Raw genomic sequence first — 17,572 nt, 5'->3', positions numbered from 1 at the left:
TTTCTTTCATATCCTCAATCGATTCGAAACGCTGCACAGTGGGCCAGAATTCCAGAAAAGCTTGTCAAAAAATACATTTCTCGACTGTTTCTGGATTTAAACAAATACATGTCTATTTGATAATATTAATGTCAAACTGATGAAATGTAAAATGATTTTCCTCTTAGACATATATTAAGGTCGCAAGATATTCACAAAGTTGACGTCTTTAACAAATGCCATCGATTGTCATATTTAACTGATACAAATGATATTTTTATCGAATAAAGCAAGCTATAAAATAGGCATGAATAAGAATCGTTATTATATAAAGAAATCCTATGACTTTTCCCCTTTCTAATAGTATATAATAAATTATAAAAAAATAATTTTATTACCATATAACAACGCATCAAAACTTAGCTCGCTTGCACGATAATATCAATGCTATCTTTCAGAGCATATCGATTTTTGAAAACGTACTCGTCATCACTCGTCGATTGGACTTAATCGGACTTACGACAGCTAGAACAAAATAATTATTGCAATGTTGGTAGACACGCAATGTCCCGAAAAATCAAAATATTGAAATTTGAAAACTAGGACTATTTATCGACAAGTCATAATATTAAATACGAATACTGAGACAAATTATCGATACATATATATATATATGTATGTATATGTATATATATATATATATAATGAAAACAACAGATTTTTTAAACACTTCGAATACGGCTCACACTAACGACTGGTAGTACAAGAATTATGGCAATCTCTTTAAGCCATGTAAAATTCTTATCCTTAAGCTAAATTATATTTCTTTGAGAAGATTACTACCGCTCATTATATTCAAAAGCAAACTTGCAAGCATAATAATAATAATTATTATTATTATAATTATTATTATCATTACTATTATTATAATTATAATTCTTTAATCATAATAAAATTAACGATATTCAATGATTAAATGATATTAATGACATGTATTTGTTTAAATCCAGAAACAGTCGAAAAATGTATTTTTTGACACTTTTCTGGAATTCTGGCCCACTGTGCGCTGTCCGCGAAGTGGTTTTTTCCGTAAGGGGAACAGGAAAAAGTCGCAGGGGGCCATGTCTGGTGAATACGGTGCTTGCGGAGCGACATTCGTTGAGTTTTTGTCAGAAATTCACGCACTAGTATCGCGGTACGTTGGTGCGATGGTGCGTTATCGTGATGCAAAATCCACAAGTTATTTTCCCACAATTCCGGTCGTTTCTTACGAAGGATTGTGTGCTGGCACGATCCAAATGATATTCCAACTTCGGTAAATATATATAGAAAAGGGTGCACCTCACCGATTTTTTTCATTTTGAAATATGTTATAAAGGATGAAATTTTGAGTGGCTTTTCCTAATACAATTATATAGGGGTCGCTTATAGTTTCTGAGATATTTGACTTTAAAGATTTATAATTGTACGTTGAAGTATATTTGAAGTAGGCAAACAGTTTTTATTCACTTTAAATATAGGAAACAGTACATATAAGCGGGAGAAGGGCTTCGCCCTTCCCCGCATCACCTCCCCAAATAAATCCTAACCTAACCTAACTTATTGCATCTTTATATATTTTTGGACATTGTTGAAAAAAGTTCTCTTAAGATCTATCACCTGGCTCAACTTAACTTATTATAATATCTGCATATAATTAGATGTTGTGGCTTTTAAGGAGATCTTTTCAACATCGCCCAACAATATACAAAGATGCAATAAGTTAAGTTAGATTAGTAGTTGCTTGGGGAGGGAGTGCGGGGGAGGGGCGGAGCCCCTCTCCCGCTTACATATACTGTTTCCTATATTTCTATGTATACACTATGTTTGGATTAATTGTTTGGATTGTACTGTAAATAACGTCAGATTATGATATCTGGAATTTAATTCCAGGATAATCAAAATTCCAAAACTTTAAAATGAAATATCTCGGAAACTATAAGCGACCCCCATATAATTGTATTAGGAAAAGTCACTCAGAATCTCATCTTTTATAACATATTTCAAAATGAAAAAAATCGGTAAGATGTTCCCCTTTCTATATATTTTACCCCAACTTTACCTGCTATCTCTCGTACAGTCAATCGACGATTTTGAAGCACCAATTCTTTCACTTTCTCAATGTGAGCGTCATCCGTTGACGTTGATGGTCTTCAAGAGCGTGGGTCGTCTTCAACGGATTCTCGTCCTTCTTGAAACTTTTTAAACCACTCAAACGTACTTGTTTTCGATAAATAATCATCGCCATAAGCTTTTCGCGACATTTTGAATGCATTTGTGAACGAAATTTCGTTCGCAACGAAAAATTTCAAACAAATTCTTTGCTTCATACATAGACATAGGAATATAAGAACAGAGCATAGAGTTACGGAGGGATAACCATTGCGGGTTGCGGTGCGACGAGATAAACTGTGCCTAAATCTAATTGGTTGTGCCGTGTGTAAGTATTTGATACATATATAGATGTGTATGAAGTTGTGTGTGAGTGAAATTATGAAAAAAAAAAGACACATGCATAACCTCTGCAAAATTGAAAAGAAACCAGCAATGTGGACAAAAATCGAAAAATTACATTTCACAGATATAAAATTGCATGTACTGTAAAATAATGGTATTCGATTTAAAAAAAAAATGTTTTAATATAATATAAATATTTATGTTTAGCGTTCCAAAAAATAATACCAGCCGCAATTTGTGGACCGATATTTTAAATCTTCCATCACATATTCCAAATAGTGCGCGTATTTGCTCTGATCATTTTTCAAAGGAATCTTTCGATCAGACAAATGGATTATTAACGCGATTAAGGCTAAATGCTCTGCCATTGAATGAATGTGAAAAGCATATAGAAATGGAAAAAAGAGAGCATGATTCCTTCGTTGTATATATAATAATAAATATGTATAAGTATTGTTTTATATGTTTTATAAAAGTTCTTATAAAAATAATATTATTTTATACTATGTATGCATATTTATTTTACTCATTATATAACTTCAAATATTACGTAATCTCTTGTAAAATATTGCATACATAATATCTATTCTTACTATGAATTTTTGTACAACAAAATGGTTCTTATCATTTTGTTACATTTACTATTTGCCAGTGACAGCCAAGTCGTTGCATCGCTTTGAATACGCGCACTATTGTAGCCAATGAAATTTAGATACAGTCGCCCCCCACATTTCAGCACCACTCCTCTCGCCTATCTTACGTGCTTATGCTCTGTTTCTATATTCCTACGTCTATGGCTCCATATTTTCCGGCATCGTAAAAATCGCCGTGCACAACAATCTTCACTGACATAAACAACTGCCACTGCTCAAACGGCTTGAAGGGACGCCATGATTCTCTTCACCAAATGTGGAAGGACATGTGTACCAACTTAAGAAAGCAACTTGAGAAAGCAAACGGATTAGATTTACAGTTTACCCGCGATTTTTAAAAAATAACGTTCGGATACTTTTTGACCACAGTAGTACGCTCGACGTGAGGTCTCGTTCGCTCGAGCGCGTTAGTTATCATCGCGCTTGTTGTTATTGTTAATTAATAACAACAAGCGCGATGATAAATAACGCGCTTTAATTGCTTAAATCGAGCATTGATTGCTCGATCGGACGAGTGCGCGCTCCTGCGTGTGTGTGTATGTATGTGTGTGTGTGTTTAACTTCGCAGTAAAACGGCGGAGAACGTGAGGAGACGACACCGGCGCGCATCTTTGGCGTTTAAACGCGAATACATTGCGGCGTATATCAGCTGTGCCAACACCGCGCTGCGGTAAATAACGGCGCCTTAAGGCGATGACGGTAATTTGCTTCGCCGGCTCACCGGCGAATTTCCCCGCATTAAGGATTAAACACATGGAGATTGCACATGGGGGAGAGGGGGCAGACTTAATATGGAAAGTATCTAATATAATCCCCTCCCTCCCTCCCCCCCTCTCTCTCTCTCTCTCTCTCTCTCTCTCTCTCTCTCTCTCTCTCTCTCTTCTCCCTCGTTAAGAATCAATTCAAGTGTACGCACGTGAGCTACCAATTTTCCTTCCCTCCCTCCCTCTCTTTCAACCTTCCGCTCGCTTATTTTCCCCCTTCTCTCCCATTCTTCTCTTTTTCCCTCCTTCTCCCTCCACTTCCCTAAAGACAGATATCAGCGTACTCGCGCGTATAATATTTCAAGCCGCTGCTTGACTGCTCTCGTATATCACCGTTCCGCAGCTACTTAAATATTTTAAAGAGATATTAAACCGCCCACCGCCATTACAACGACACTTGCTCGTCTCTCTCCCCCCCCCCTGCGCTAACACGTTCGTTCTGCCTTGTGACAGCGCGCATTGCATAATAACGATCCAGTCGCGCGACGCGACGCGCGCGCTTTCAAGGCATAAATATCAAATCGCCGTACGATGGAGGCAGTCAGGACGGAGATATCATTTTTCACGTGTCGGAAACGACGGCCGCACGCTCGGATTTGTCCGCTTAAGCCGCGGAAGAACGGCTCCCGATGGCGGCTCGGTCAAGGCTCTCCGCTCGACAAGAAGGCAGCTTCGTCCGTCACCCCCGTTGCGCTTTTTGCCCCTCGATGGAGTATGCCGCTCTCGCGTGGCACCAGGTGCGAGCCGAATAGGTGGATCCCAGCCAGAAAGCGTTGCAAGAAAACGCGTCGCGGGCAGAGGCGGGGGGGGGGGCGGGGGGAGGTGACGAGGAAGGATACACGCGCGAAATGCGGATCGAAGATAATCTCTCTCTCTCTCTCTCCTCGGTTTTTACCGGGCTGCTCTTATATCCCGCACATCGGCGGCAAATCCCGCCCGTAAGATATATAGCGACGAATCCTTCCGGGGGTTGAAACAAAACGGAGGTGGAGACAAAACGCGCACGAAGAACATGGATCGGCGCGTTTCGCAGAGGCACGTTATCGCTGGAACTCGAGCGCCCTGCCTCACCTCTCCCGCGCGTTCTTCGTCTCTCACACACGTGTCAAATAAATATTTCCCCACGATGGGAAAAAATAAAGGAGGCTCTACGCGCGTACAGCGCGCCGGCGGTGCGGCGGAACAATCGCGAGGCGGCTCGCGCGAGATGCGGTTTCGACTCTAACGGAAATCCTTTTAAAACCGCGAGAGAGAGAGAGAGAGAGAGAGATGTATCTCTCGCATACACACGCACACACGAGCGCTCTCTTTTTTCCCGGACGCTGTTGGATCTTTTCTTTCGCCCGCGTATTTCATTCCTCAGCGCTGCGGCCGTCGGGAGTCGTCGTGTCGCTCGGCTGTCTCAGGTAGCGCGTCAGGTTTCGCGACGCGCACACACGCGCATTCTCAGCTGTAGATCGGCGATCAAAGTGTCGAGAGGTTCGTCTCATTTCACGGCCGAGCTGCTTCACGAGAGCGCGCGCGCGTCAGAATCGCGGGATTGCCGCGCAATCAGGGTGGATTCCACCGCTGAGGGCTGCGTTCGCTCATCCGAGGAAGTCGATCGAGAGAAGAAAGTCGGCGGTTCCGAGCGCGCGGTGGATCCGGCAAAACGTACCCGCCATGTTTTCCTACGACGATAATTAGGAGCCGACGTTGTCAAACGCGCTAATTCGTCGACGACGCTCAAAGCGCGTCGCCGCCTCGGCTGTTCGTATTTGCGGAACGCGCGTTGGCTCCTTCATCGTCGTCGTCAGCAACGACGGCGGCTGCCGTCACCTTCGGTCCCCCATCGCTTTTTTGCCCGTCCCCCCCCTCCTCCTCCCTCCTCCCCGGCTGGGTTTTTCATCGCCTCGCTAGAATCCTCCGTTGTTTTTTCCGCCGGCCGGCCGCGACGCTTTTCTTCCACTTTCCCCGTCGCTCTTCTCCTCCCTCTTCTTGGCGCCTCCGCGGCGACCACGTGGCTGAAAGATGGTTTTGTCTGCCTCGCCACGTGTGAACCGCGATGCTGAAACGCGCGCATGCGGCAATGTCGCGGAATCGATCGAGCGAGGATGACGAAGAGAGAAATCAGCGGCTCGGCTGAATTTCACAGCGTGCAACACTGTAATTAATATCCCTCTCCGAGCGAACGAGTTACGAGCCTGCGTCTGCGTGTGCGTGCGCGTGTGTATGGGGAGAGGGGGGGGGAATTATTTGTTTAAAATCGCAACCACCGAAAAATTCAACAGCCACGCGGTTTAGGATTGATTTCATCTCGCGGGTCGGCGCGATAATAAATGTGTTTATCGTTACGCGCAAAGCGCGGCCATGCGCGCACCGAAACGCGTCGATCGACTCGGTCGCGGGCAAACGCAATTTTTATTTTTTTTCTCCAGCGAAATTACGCCACATCAATCGACGAATCACCCGAATCGACAGAGCCGGTGATGCTTGTGCCCTCCCCCTCTCCCCCCCCCGCGCTTTCTCCTCGCTCCCTTCGCATACGATACCGCAATTGCAACTTGCAGTTAGCGCTTGATTGTTACCAACGCTTGATGTATTAATCGCGCAACCACCTCTGATATCTCCGTGTGAGCGGGGGTGTGAGGGGGGGTTGGAAGGGGGAGTGAGCTTAATGGCGGAAGGATCGAGAGGGAAAAGTAAGGTGGAGGAACCGGTCGATTAATTGAAAATGTTCGCGAACGAACGAACGAACGAACGAACGCATCCTCGCGAAAGTAATACACGAAATTGATATCGGAGTCGGGTAAGACTTTTTTAATTAAGCGGTCGAGAAATAGTTTCTCGCGTTGAAAGACCGCCAATCGGCCACGGCCGATATTATTACCGTGTCCGCGGCGGTGGAAATAAAGAAATCGGACGGCGACGGGGGTAGGGCAGCAGACTGCCGGAGCCGATGGTCCATGAAGGAAGAGTTTCGTTTCTCCCGTTGCGCGAGAAAGGCTCGCGCAACGGGGGTGAGGTAGGGGAGGTACAGGGAGGGGCTGCTAGGGATTATAAATCACGCGCGGTTATACGGTGAAACACGGCGCCGTTAGACGGAAGAATTATCGTGACGCGATGCCGCGCGCCGGATATCCTCCGCATTTATCCTTTCTTCCCTTTCCGCCCTTATATCTATCTCCGTCTTTTTCTCTTGCTCGGGCGCGTCAGAGAAATTTTTATTTCAACCGTTCGCTTATGCGTGTGCGTCCGCATGTGCGTGCGTGTGTGCGCGCGTCAGGAGTTAAAAATAAAGAACCTCCCCGAGTAGAGGCCGGTCCTCCCTCCCGCCTCCGTCGCATCTTCGCCGTTACCGTCGTGAAAGTGTAGTCGTCGACGCACCCCGAAGCTGTCGGACGGACAGGGACATCCCTAACGAAGGGTTACCCTCCTGTGTAAGAAGGGCGCGCCTAAAATCGAGGAGGGGTCTTTTTAATACTACTTAATCGCGTTTACGCCGTACGTCTTCCGTCAAAGGCTCGAATATTCACGGCGAAGTGCTTCGGAGCCCCCTTGAGGAACTAATGTAATAAACGGATGGACAAGCGGTCGATCAGCCTCCCTTGATTGGATATTGATCAGCTGTTGGAGAGAACGTCGCCCGCTCGGGCGGAAAAGAAGCGAGGGAAAATGCTGCGCAGCGTATTTTTACACGGACACGTCGCCTGGCGTGTCGCGTCGCCCTGCGACTTACTGCAACTTTCTTTTTTTAAATAGCTCCCCCTTTTCTCCCTGCGCCTTTCGCCTCCCTCTCTCTGTCCGCCACTTTCTCTCTCTCTCTCTCTCTCTCTCGTTCCTTGCGTATCATTCTTTTTCTCTGGAAAAGTTCACGGTACATTAATAACCTTGCCTTCATCAGGAGAACAGGCGATACGTGTCAATCTCGCTGCTCCCTCTCCTCCCCCCGTTATTGCATTATCGCGAGTGTTAAGTCCTCGAACGGTGGCGTTTTGCGTAACCGTGTCTTCGTTTAGCGAGATGCAGAAATCTCGTAATCACGTGTACGCGCAGATGAAGGCTAGAGCCCGCATCTAATTGCGGGCGTAATAATGAACGCAGTCACGACGCGGTGAAGTCACGCGGCTCGTCGTCGCCGTCGTCGTCGCGGCTGCCACGATGTGTGTGTGTGTGTGTGTGTAGTTGGCAGAGCCGGTGGCTGTAGTCGCGTAGTTGTCGTCGTCGTTGTCGGAGAAACGTGCGCCTCGTTATACTAGTTAATGTCAAAACGCTCGTTCTCGCGCTCGTTCGGAGGTAAGCAGCGAAGAAAAAACGACGGTCCCGAGTTGAGCGCGCCAAGATACTCGCGCTCTTCGCGAGCGTTGGTGCAAAATGCACAGAGGGGGCGAGCAACGGCAGTCAACCGGCAGCTTTTCAGCAGGGCGATTGATTTTTGACTCGCTGAACTGTCAAATGTTTCGGCGAATGAGCCTGGCGCGGGAGGTGCTCGCACCTCATAAACAGCATTAATTACGACATGTAATAACGCACCCGCGTTTGTAATTACCCGCGCGACGAAGCGACGCTCAACAAAAACGTCACGCCGTCGCCGTGTAATTTGCGTTTAGATGAGGGAAATTGGAGTCTCCCTCGCGTTAAAACAGCTGACCGTGCTTTCGACTGCGATTAGCGGTGTCATAATTGCCGATTCGACGATAGTATTTTTTAAGTAACTTTATCGATTGCCACAGCGAGATTGCTTTGTATATCGTTCAAAAGCAAGCTCTCTGGCGTCTCATCTTATTAAGATACGTTGTAAGCTTTAAGAGATGTTGAACCTCTTCAGGGGGTGACGCTAAAACTCTACTCCAGTCTCTTTCTTTCTGTGTCAGCGTACACGTTTACACACGTTTACGTCGACGTTTTGCACACGTTAAGAAACATCGCGGAGTCGCGACTTTCGCCTCTCGTTCGCGACGAGCTCGCGCTTTGTTGATGATACAATGCGCTGTTAATTGTAATACGGAGAACATGCACGCGACGCGCGCAACGGGATCGCGAAAAGAGAACGGCGCGCAAAGGTGGAAAGATAATTATTACAGAGTTTGAATATCTTGTCAATGGCCGACATTATTCGCGGCCGTGATCAAAGGTCAGATTGTCTAACCGGCGGAGAATTCAAAGCGCAACGACCACAAAATTTCCGGCCGAGAATAGTTGAACTCGGATGGACTTTAGTCGAACCGCCAACGCGCGAATGTCATTAATTTTAATGGATATATACCGCTTAACATTGGCCACGACTTTCTCTCTTCCTCCCCCCCCCCTCTCTCTCTCTCTCTCTCTCTATGTCCCCCCGACTCTGTCTTCCTCCGCTCGACGCTTCAATCAAAGACCGCCCCGTAAAACGTCGTAACTGGTTACACAGGAAACACAAGTAGTCTCGGATTCACGGAACACACTACGCCGTGTTGCGTGCAAAAGTAATGAGCGAAAGATCAGTGAGGGATTAATAATTTCGCAAGGAGACATTTCGCGCCAGCCTCGTTAATTTTAACAAATCGCGCGGAACGCGACGCGCGGCCGCTCATTGTTCATCATTGTTCACGGCTGCCGTCTGAAAACCGACAAGACCGAAAAGACCGAAAGACAATATACCGGGGGCTTGACTCCCATGCGAGTAGATCATCTCGAAAGCGAGCGCGGCTCCAATTTCGAAAATGCTTCCGAGCTAAGTGCAGCAGCGCGCGCGCGCGCCCGCCGGTCTTTATCTTGGCTCTTCCATTTCAGAATCTTCGCCTGCTAATTAAGCAGCTCGTGCACACACAGAGCTGGAAGTACGAGAGTGGAAGTCGCGTGAATTACTTCATCTTATTTATCTCTTTTCCTTTCCATTCACGCTAACGCTCCACAACCTCGCAACATTAATTTCACCCCGGAGAAAAATATTTCCCGAGACGGGGTATAAAATGTTTCGACGAGCGGACCGGACGTTTTTCCTTATTTTTTTTTTTTTTTTTTTTTTCCCGGGATCTTTTGGTGTCGCGACAAAAAGGCCTAGTGATTCTCGATCTCGCCGCTGCTTCGGCAAGCAAAGGATTCTTCACCCAACGCCGAATAATATCACGATTACAGTGCGCAAATGTTTGCGAATCTCTCGACCCTCTATGCCAGAAATTAACGGCCAAGTGAGCAGTTGGCAATTCCATTTTGTGTGACCGAGGCCGTGTTGTGTCGCGGATGAGTGTCCACACTATACGAGAAGAGAGAGAGAGAGAGAGAGCGAGGGGGGGGGGGAAAGAGAGAGAGACCACCGGTTCCTCAGCAAACGCATATTGACGATACTTTTTTTACAGCGATCGATATAGCGACTATCAGCGTCCCGTAGCTGACGAATAAATACGTTTGCGCTTGAACGAGCGCTCGATGGCTCGAAGGTGTCGCGTTAAATTACGACTTGGAATGCGCGCGGTGAGAGGAAGCGATAAAGGACAAGAAGAAAGCTGAAACGCGCGTACGTGGCGTATCTCGCAGACGTATCGGCTGATGATCGACGACGAAGGGACAAATTTCAACGGAAATTGCGATCGGAATTCATGACTACATTGAGGAATAATAATAGGCGCTCGCATTATATAATAATATTCATTCGATATAATAATATTCATTCAACATAATAATATTCACAGAATAATAATAATAATTTATCGTTGCAATGCATACATTTTCTGTACCATGTAACAGTAATACAGAGCGCTGCGGAGCGCGCGTTATTTCATGATGCTTTAATAGTATTCGCAAACACCTGCTCCAACTCGGTCCCATTCTCCCGCATTTTCCCGAAAGTAACGGAGACCCCACCAGCGATCGAGACCAGCCTCGAGACGAGATGAGAGAGTGGTTGTGTTCACGAACAGCTCAACAGTTGCACAACAGTTGAGCATCCGATGAGTGAGCGATGAGTGAGCAGTAGAAATGTGAGCACTGAACGCAACTGATTCTGCGCGATTTGGTTGTGCGGAAAAAGTGTCAGACTAAATATTACGGCTCGTCTACACGCTTATGTGTCTTGTAATGTATTAAGTATTTTTATAAATATGATTCATACGTGTCTGTTACAATGTATTCTACACCATCCTTGACATTCCCCGCTGTATATATTTGGACTTATATGACCATTTTCTTCGTTATTTTCTTTATTCATGGGCTACACCATGTTGAATCGGAGACTGATCGGTAAAGGTAGCGACGAATGTTTATGATGAGAAAAATGGCGACCGCTCACTTAACATGAGCTGCGAATGAGCGCATCGCTCAGTGGCGTTCAGGACGAAATCACTCAACAGTTGCACAGCCGTTGAGTGTCGTGAACGCGCACCCACTGTCAGCAGGACGATTTCTAGCCAGACCCTTTCTCTCGTTCAGTTACTCGGCGAGATTTTTCGCGACCGGGCAAATCACACTAGCGGGGCGCTATCATTAGCCCGCACGGAAGATACACTCGGGCGGTTTGTAAGCTCTAAATTGAAACGTCGAGGGCCCTCGACTCGCGTTACGCCGGGCCTCTCTCGCCCCCGACGACGACGACGACGACGACGACGACGACGACGACTGCCGCCGCCCTATCCCAAATCCTTAAATCCTGGCACTTAGTGCGAAATTAAGTGCCACCTGGTACCGGGTATAAACGCGACCTCCAGGAGATGAAGGCAAATGTTTGATCGGACATTATGACCGTACAGCCCGAGGGAGGAATTAGAGTTAATAGAGGGTTATATCGACTCGAGATTTCTCTCCAAAGCTCTTCGTTCTCCTTGACCGTTAAACCGCTGGCACGGCGGCGCGCGATCGGCGTTTTTCACGTGGAGCTCCTACGGTCACTTAATTGGCCGCCGTTCCTCCCTTCGGGAAGCAATTCGAGGCGAACGAATAAGGGCGTCGGCCAGGTGCTAAACCGATACGTACCAATCCGCAGTTAAAATGGATAAAATACCTGTGAGGATATTAAATGTTCGATTGTGTGCGACGGAGAGGATCGCTCTGGAGAGGATTCGCGCAGAGAATCCTCAGCGCTCCTTAACGAGTCGTTTCACTTGACAAAATGAATATCGAGCGAAATTATCAACAGCGTGAGACTTGCTGATTTCCATCGCTGTGTCTCGCTTACTGCTATTCTTTTATTCTTATTATTGAAAGCTTTGTTGATCGAACGATCGAATTTTGTCGGGATTATTTTTCTCGAAATACACCGGCGCTCCGATTATCGGCGATATTTATCCTTGATTTGCTCGCGACTTTGTCCCGACTCCAGCAAACGATTCGCGCGAAGAAGAGAGAAGGGAGAGAGAAGGGCGAGGAGGAGAAGACCAATTCCGCCGATTTGTAAGAAAGTACTTGTCGTGCGGCTTACTCTCGAAAATTAATTATCGGCCTATGCGCATTAATTTGGACCATCGGGCGTGTCATTTAATTAATCCCGTCTATGTCGCTGATCGACGACGTCTTCGCGCCCCCCTCTGCAACACCGCTTTCCTCATCTCTCCACCCCCGCCCCCCGTCCGTCCTCTCGTCGTCAGCGTTCTCCGCGCCTCGGTAACGGCGTCGCAGCGAGTTATTTATTTAATTGGACATTAAAGCGCGAGAAAGCAATTATGAGGAACGATGAGCTGTCTCTATGCCCCTTTGGGGAACGGTATATTTTAATTAAAGGCAGCAGAAACTTGGTGGGCAGGTGGGAGCAGGGGGAAGGAGCGGGTGCGAGGCAAAGGAGAGAAAAATGAGACCGTTCTTTGTTGTTACCCGTGTTGTCGCCCGGTGACTGAAAAGACGCCTCAAGTGTCCGCTCGATATTCGCTGATCGTCCACGTCGTCCACTTCCGGTTGCCTTACATGGGACGTTACTCGCCGTGGATCAAGTGGATTGCGGTTGTTCGTAGAATCACCGTTAGTTCCCCAGTTGCCGAGAAGGGTGCGACGTGATAAATTGGCAAATTATCACGAAGGAGTGCTGCAATATATTTCTATCGCGTTTCGTGGTATAATAATCGCGTGCGAGCTCGAATCATCGTGGAAATGACGAATCTCAGTTAATATCACCTTCCGCGAAGAGCGCCACACCCCTCTAATTCCCTTGATTTCTGTGTTTGCAGGTGAACGGACAGGACGTTTCGAACTCTAGTCACGAAGATGCAGTGCGTTGCTTCCAGTCGGCCCAGGAGCCAATTATCGTGGAAGTTCTTCGACGACAACCCGCGCATCAACAGGTTCCTCACACGCCCTCGAAGGAGCACGAAAGGATCGCGTGCCAGGATAAGAGTGAGGGAACGACAAACGGGAGGGGCCCGATAGATGACAGAACGTGCAACGACGATGCGAAGAAGGACTCGGCGTCCCCCTTGGTGTCGACCGCGGTCCAAACAGATTGGGCCGGCCTCATCGAGGAGGAGGAGCTGCTTCCGGTTCCTCTCGTGGTCGAGGAACAAGCGAACGACAGCTTCGAGGACTTTCTCGCTCACGACATCGACTTCGAGGTATTCAATGCTTGACTTGATTGTTACGTTTACTTATCTTAGCGCTTGTTAAAGACACGCGACGTTTCGCGATTCGGTTACTCACTCCAGTTGCAAAATATATATCAATAAATTACAATGAGAAATATAATATAATATGAATCGCGATCGAAATCGCGGAGAAAGAAAAAATTCCAAAAATACAATTTCTCATAGAGTCTCTCTGTTCGACAAGATAAAACGTGATTGTGGTAACTCGTAAAATTGAATTAATTATCATATATGTTACATTAATCTGCGAGATCAATCTTTTACATATGTGGGATAAGTCCGGGATGGGCATAGTTTTTTTAATTGGAAATAACACATCTGTATTGTTGCAATAAATGATCAACAACATATTAACACACTGAGGATAATGTTTAAGGTAGGGAAAAATTTTTGTGAAAAAATGTCATGGGACGCCAATAATAAGGAAATATTAAAAATATTCTGTCAGGGATAGATGGTCATATGTGAAAGGATAATTGGGCATGCCTGTAATAATGTAGAAATTTGTTTATCTTTACTTAATTTTTTAGTATTTTACATCCTTTTATTAATTATTAACCTTTTTATTATTTTCTTTTATTAATTATTAGGAGTACAAATACGTTTCCGCCGTTTTCTATCAAAAATTAGGAATTTATTGTGAAAGAATGGTACGTTACGTTTTATTCGAAGTATTGTCCATCACTAGCCATTACTTTTTCCCATCTTTCTGGCAGCATTCGGATACCACGTCTTCATCTTTTGAGGCTGTCCACGAATCGACCCAATTTTTAGTATCTTCATATGATGTAAAGCGCTGCTTAGACAGGCCATGTGCCATCGACCGGAACAAGTGATAATCGGAAGGGGCAATGTCTGGTGAATACGGCGGGTGGGGTAGGACTTCCCAATTAAGTGTTTCCAAATAGGTTTCGACCGGTTTTGCAACATGTGACCGAGCGTTGTCATGTAGGAGAATAATTTTGTCGTGTCTGGAGTAGTAATGGGCGCGTTTTTCCTCGAGTGCTCGGCTCAATCTCATTAATTGTGTTCGGTAGAGAGCTCCAGTAATGGTTTCGCTCGGTTTGAGCAACTCATAATACACGACACCAAGCTGATCCCACCAAATACACAGCATGAGTTTCTTTCCATGAATATTCGGTTTGGCTGTCGATGTTGAAGCATGGCCAGGTGGTCCCCATGATTTTCTCTTCTTTGGGTTATCGTAGTGGATCCATTTTTCATCACCAGTGACTATCGGATGCAAAAAACCCTTTCTTTTATGCCTGGCAAGCAGCATTTCACACGTGCAAAATCGGCGTTCAACGTCTCTCGGCTTCAGTTCATATGAAACCCAATTTCCTTGTTTCTGAATCATTCCCATCGATTTTAAACGATGTGAAATTGCTTGTTGAGTCACTTCTAATGTAAGTGCAAGTTCTTCTTGCGTTTGTCACGAATCTTCCTCCAATAATGCTTCCAATTCCGTGTCTTTGTACACTTTCGGCCTTCCACTACGTTCTTTGTCTTCCACGTCAAACTCACCGTTTTTAAACTTTTGAAACCACTCACGACAACTTCTCTCACTTAAAGCAGTCTCACCATATGCTTCTACAAGCAATCGATGCGCCTCAGCTGCAGATTTCTTCAAATTAAAGAAGTGAATCAAGAGTTCCCGCAAATGATGCTTATTCGGCACAAAACTTGACATTTTCGCACGAAAAAAATTATGTGACGCTGATACCGAGTCACTAATACTTCAAGGTTATGTTGTTACCAGATGTCCAAACTTACGATATTACGTTTTACATCTGACAATTTCAACATAATCTTCTGGTGGGGTCATCTTTTGTCAAACGGCGGAAACTTATTTGTTCTCCTAATATTAGTGAAATAAAACATTTCCGCAAGTTTCTTGTAGAAACCAAGAACAACGATTGGGCAGAAGGTTGAAAAGTGGCAACACAGAAAAAGGCCCAATGGGAAAACATTGTTTATCAAAGAGAGAAAAAGCAAAGAAATCTATTCGGCATTTTTAGACGAAACAAGAAGCTGTTTAAAGTGTACTGAAGTTTTCAATGTTAGGTATGCAGGGAAAAATGATAGTCGAATAGATTTCAGGTCGACGTCTTTTGTACGTCTAAATCTAAAGCATCTAGAAAATATCGGTCCGATGTCCATTGCTTGCTATTTCTCGTTGAATAGGCTGCCCATCTAACTGATAAAAATGATAAGAATGACCTATCTATCCCGTTTGGAGAGTTCGCGTGAAAATACATGTACCATGTGAAACGTAGTCTCGGTGACGAATTTTGAAATTAAGTGCGCAAATACGATGTTTTTTAAGCCCAGGTCTAATGTTGTAACTCAAAATAAACCGTATTCGCAAGGTATTTTTCCGACGTGTGAAACATCGAGGTCTTGGAGGTTACTAAAAACATAAAACATTTATTTATTCACAATAACAGTGTTTCTGTGCATCAGGAAGAGACACACCTACTCGTGGCACATCCAACTCACAACTGGCCGATCAGCGCTGACGCCTGGCATATATTAACAAAATTATAGCAATTGACCATCTATCCCCTATGCCCATTTATCCCAGACTTACCCCAATAATAATCGAAAGTATCGGGAAAGCGAATTCAATTCACGCTGAGGATGATCAGTCCATTTTTGAGGTGGTGACAATCGACGCGACGTAAAACACAGATAGAGGACGGAAGAAAAGCGACGCGAGAAACAATCTGACAAAATGACAGACTATATATGTGCGCGTAATAATCAAGGGAACAATAGAGTAGCTAGATTCCGCGTAATCGTGTAACTCGCTTTCCTGTAATGTGTTTGTTCAGCGGTGGTAATGTTGGCGCTTTTAACCGGGGAAAGCTTTATGCAGACAGGCGTGTATTTATTTCATCCAACGTTGTCTGGCATACCGGACATTAATACGGTTGCGAAATGCTGCAGGAGGTGACGTTGCGGAAAAGCGGAAGTGCCGAGAAGCTCGGGCTGACGGTGTGCTATAGCTCTGGTTCCGGCAGCGAGGACGCCGACACAGAAGTTTATATCTCGGAAATAGTTCCTGAAAGTCTCGCGGCGCGGGACGGCCGGTTGCGAGAAGGAGATCAAATCTTGCGGGTAAAATCATGTTTCCCAGTCCACCGCTATTCTGCTCCTCTCGTGATTGAAACTCGCCGATTCGCGCGATAATTCGCCGAGCAAATCGTGCCAGGCCTGAGGAGAGACAGAGAGAGAGAGAGAGAGAGAGAGAGAGAGACGTGAATAAAATTGCGAGAGCAAAGGCGCGAAACATAGCGGCGGGATTTATACGCGGACGACTCAATTTCGCCGATAAGACCGCGAATTTCGCCGTTATCGTCCATTATTTCGGATATAATATCTCACTTCGCTTCTCTCTCTCTCTCTCTCTCTCTCTCTCTCTCTCTCTCTCTCTCTCTCTCTCTCTCCCTCGAGCCAAAACCCCACGCGGAGGAGAGACCGTATTATACAGGAGGAAAAGCTCGTCGTCGCGTAACGGCACACGTTACGGAATTTACAGCGAAATTACATGATGCGTGCGTCGTTCGTAGATCAAGTTGGTCGAGATAGCGGAATTTCGCGTCACGGAACCCCGCGACGTTCGCGAATTTCCCGTTGACGCCTCATTATCCCCGCCGAGGTTCCTAAGCTCTGTAGCCCTCTAATCCCATTAAGCAGATTATAATTACGGTCCGTGTGCTCTTTCGCTCTCGCTCCGCCACTCTCTCTCTCTCTCTCCCTCTCTCTCTCTCTCTCTCTTTCTCTCTCTCTCTCTCTCGCGCTGACGGGAAATCGGACCGAGCGGTGGATGAGTACACGATGGATTCGTCGCCGTTTGTCTGCCTAAGTTCCTTTGCCAATGAGCTCCTGCTCCTGCGCGGTGCGTGTTCTCGTCCGTGTAATAGTTGGCGGCTCGTTATTCGACGTCTTGCCGAAAATTATCCTCGCTCGTTTAGACCGCCGAGGATCTCGTCGTGTCTCTCGAGAAAAGTACGTCGAAGGAGGAGAACATCTACATCGCCTCCTGTCGGATAATCGAAGCCAGCGGCAATGCGGAAGCCCCCCCAACCTCTCCGATTTTTTATTTTACTTTAAAAGGGCTTTTTCCTTTTAATTAAAGGTGAATTACTTCGAGTCG

General features: G+C 45.9%; 1 protein-coding gene across 3 annotated transcripts in view; it reads left to right on the top strand.

Moving 5' to 3' along the window:
• The window catches only part of Slip1 (SLo interacting protein 1), a 210,331-nt gene that overhangs the window by 187,317 nt on the left and 5,442 nt on the right, over nt 1–17,572 (top strand). For all 3 annotated transcript variants that reach the window (XM_025297102.1, XM_019845531.2, XM_025297101.1), the window contains exons 2-3: nt 13,003–13,383; nt 16,363–16,533. In XM_025297102.1, the coding sequence (XP_025152887.1) occupies nt 13,003–13,383; nt 16,363–16,533 (552 nt within the window). The remainder of the gene's footprint in view (nt 1–13,002; nt 13,384–16,362; nt 16,534–17,572) is intronic.

Source organism: Harpegnathos saltator, unplaced genomic scaffold (genome assembly GCF_003227715.2).
Source record: "Harpegnathos saltator strain DR-91 unplaced genomic scaffold, Hsal_v8.6 scaffold169, whole genome shotgun sequence".
Lineage (NCBI taxonomy): Eukaryota > Metazoa > Arthropoda > Insecta > Hymenoptera > Formicidae > Harpegnathos > Harpegnathos saltator.
This window is presented reverse-complemented; position numbering and strand designations above follow the sequence as displayed.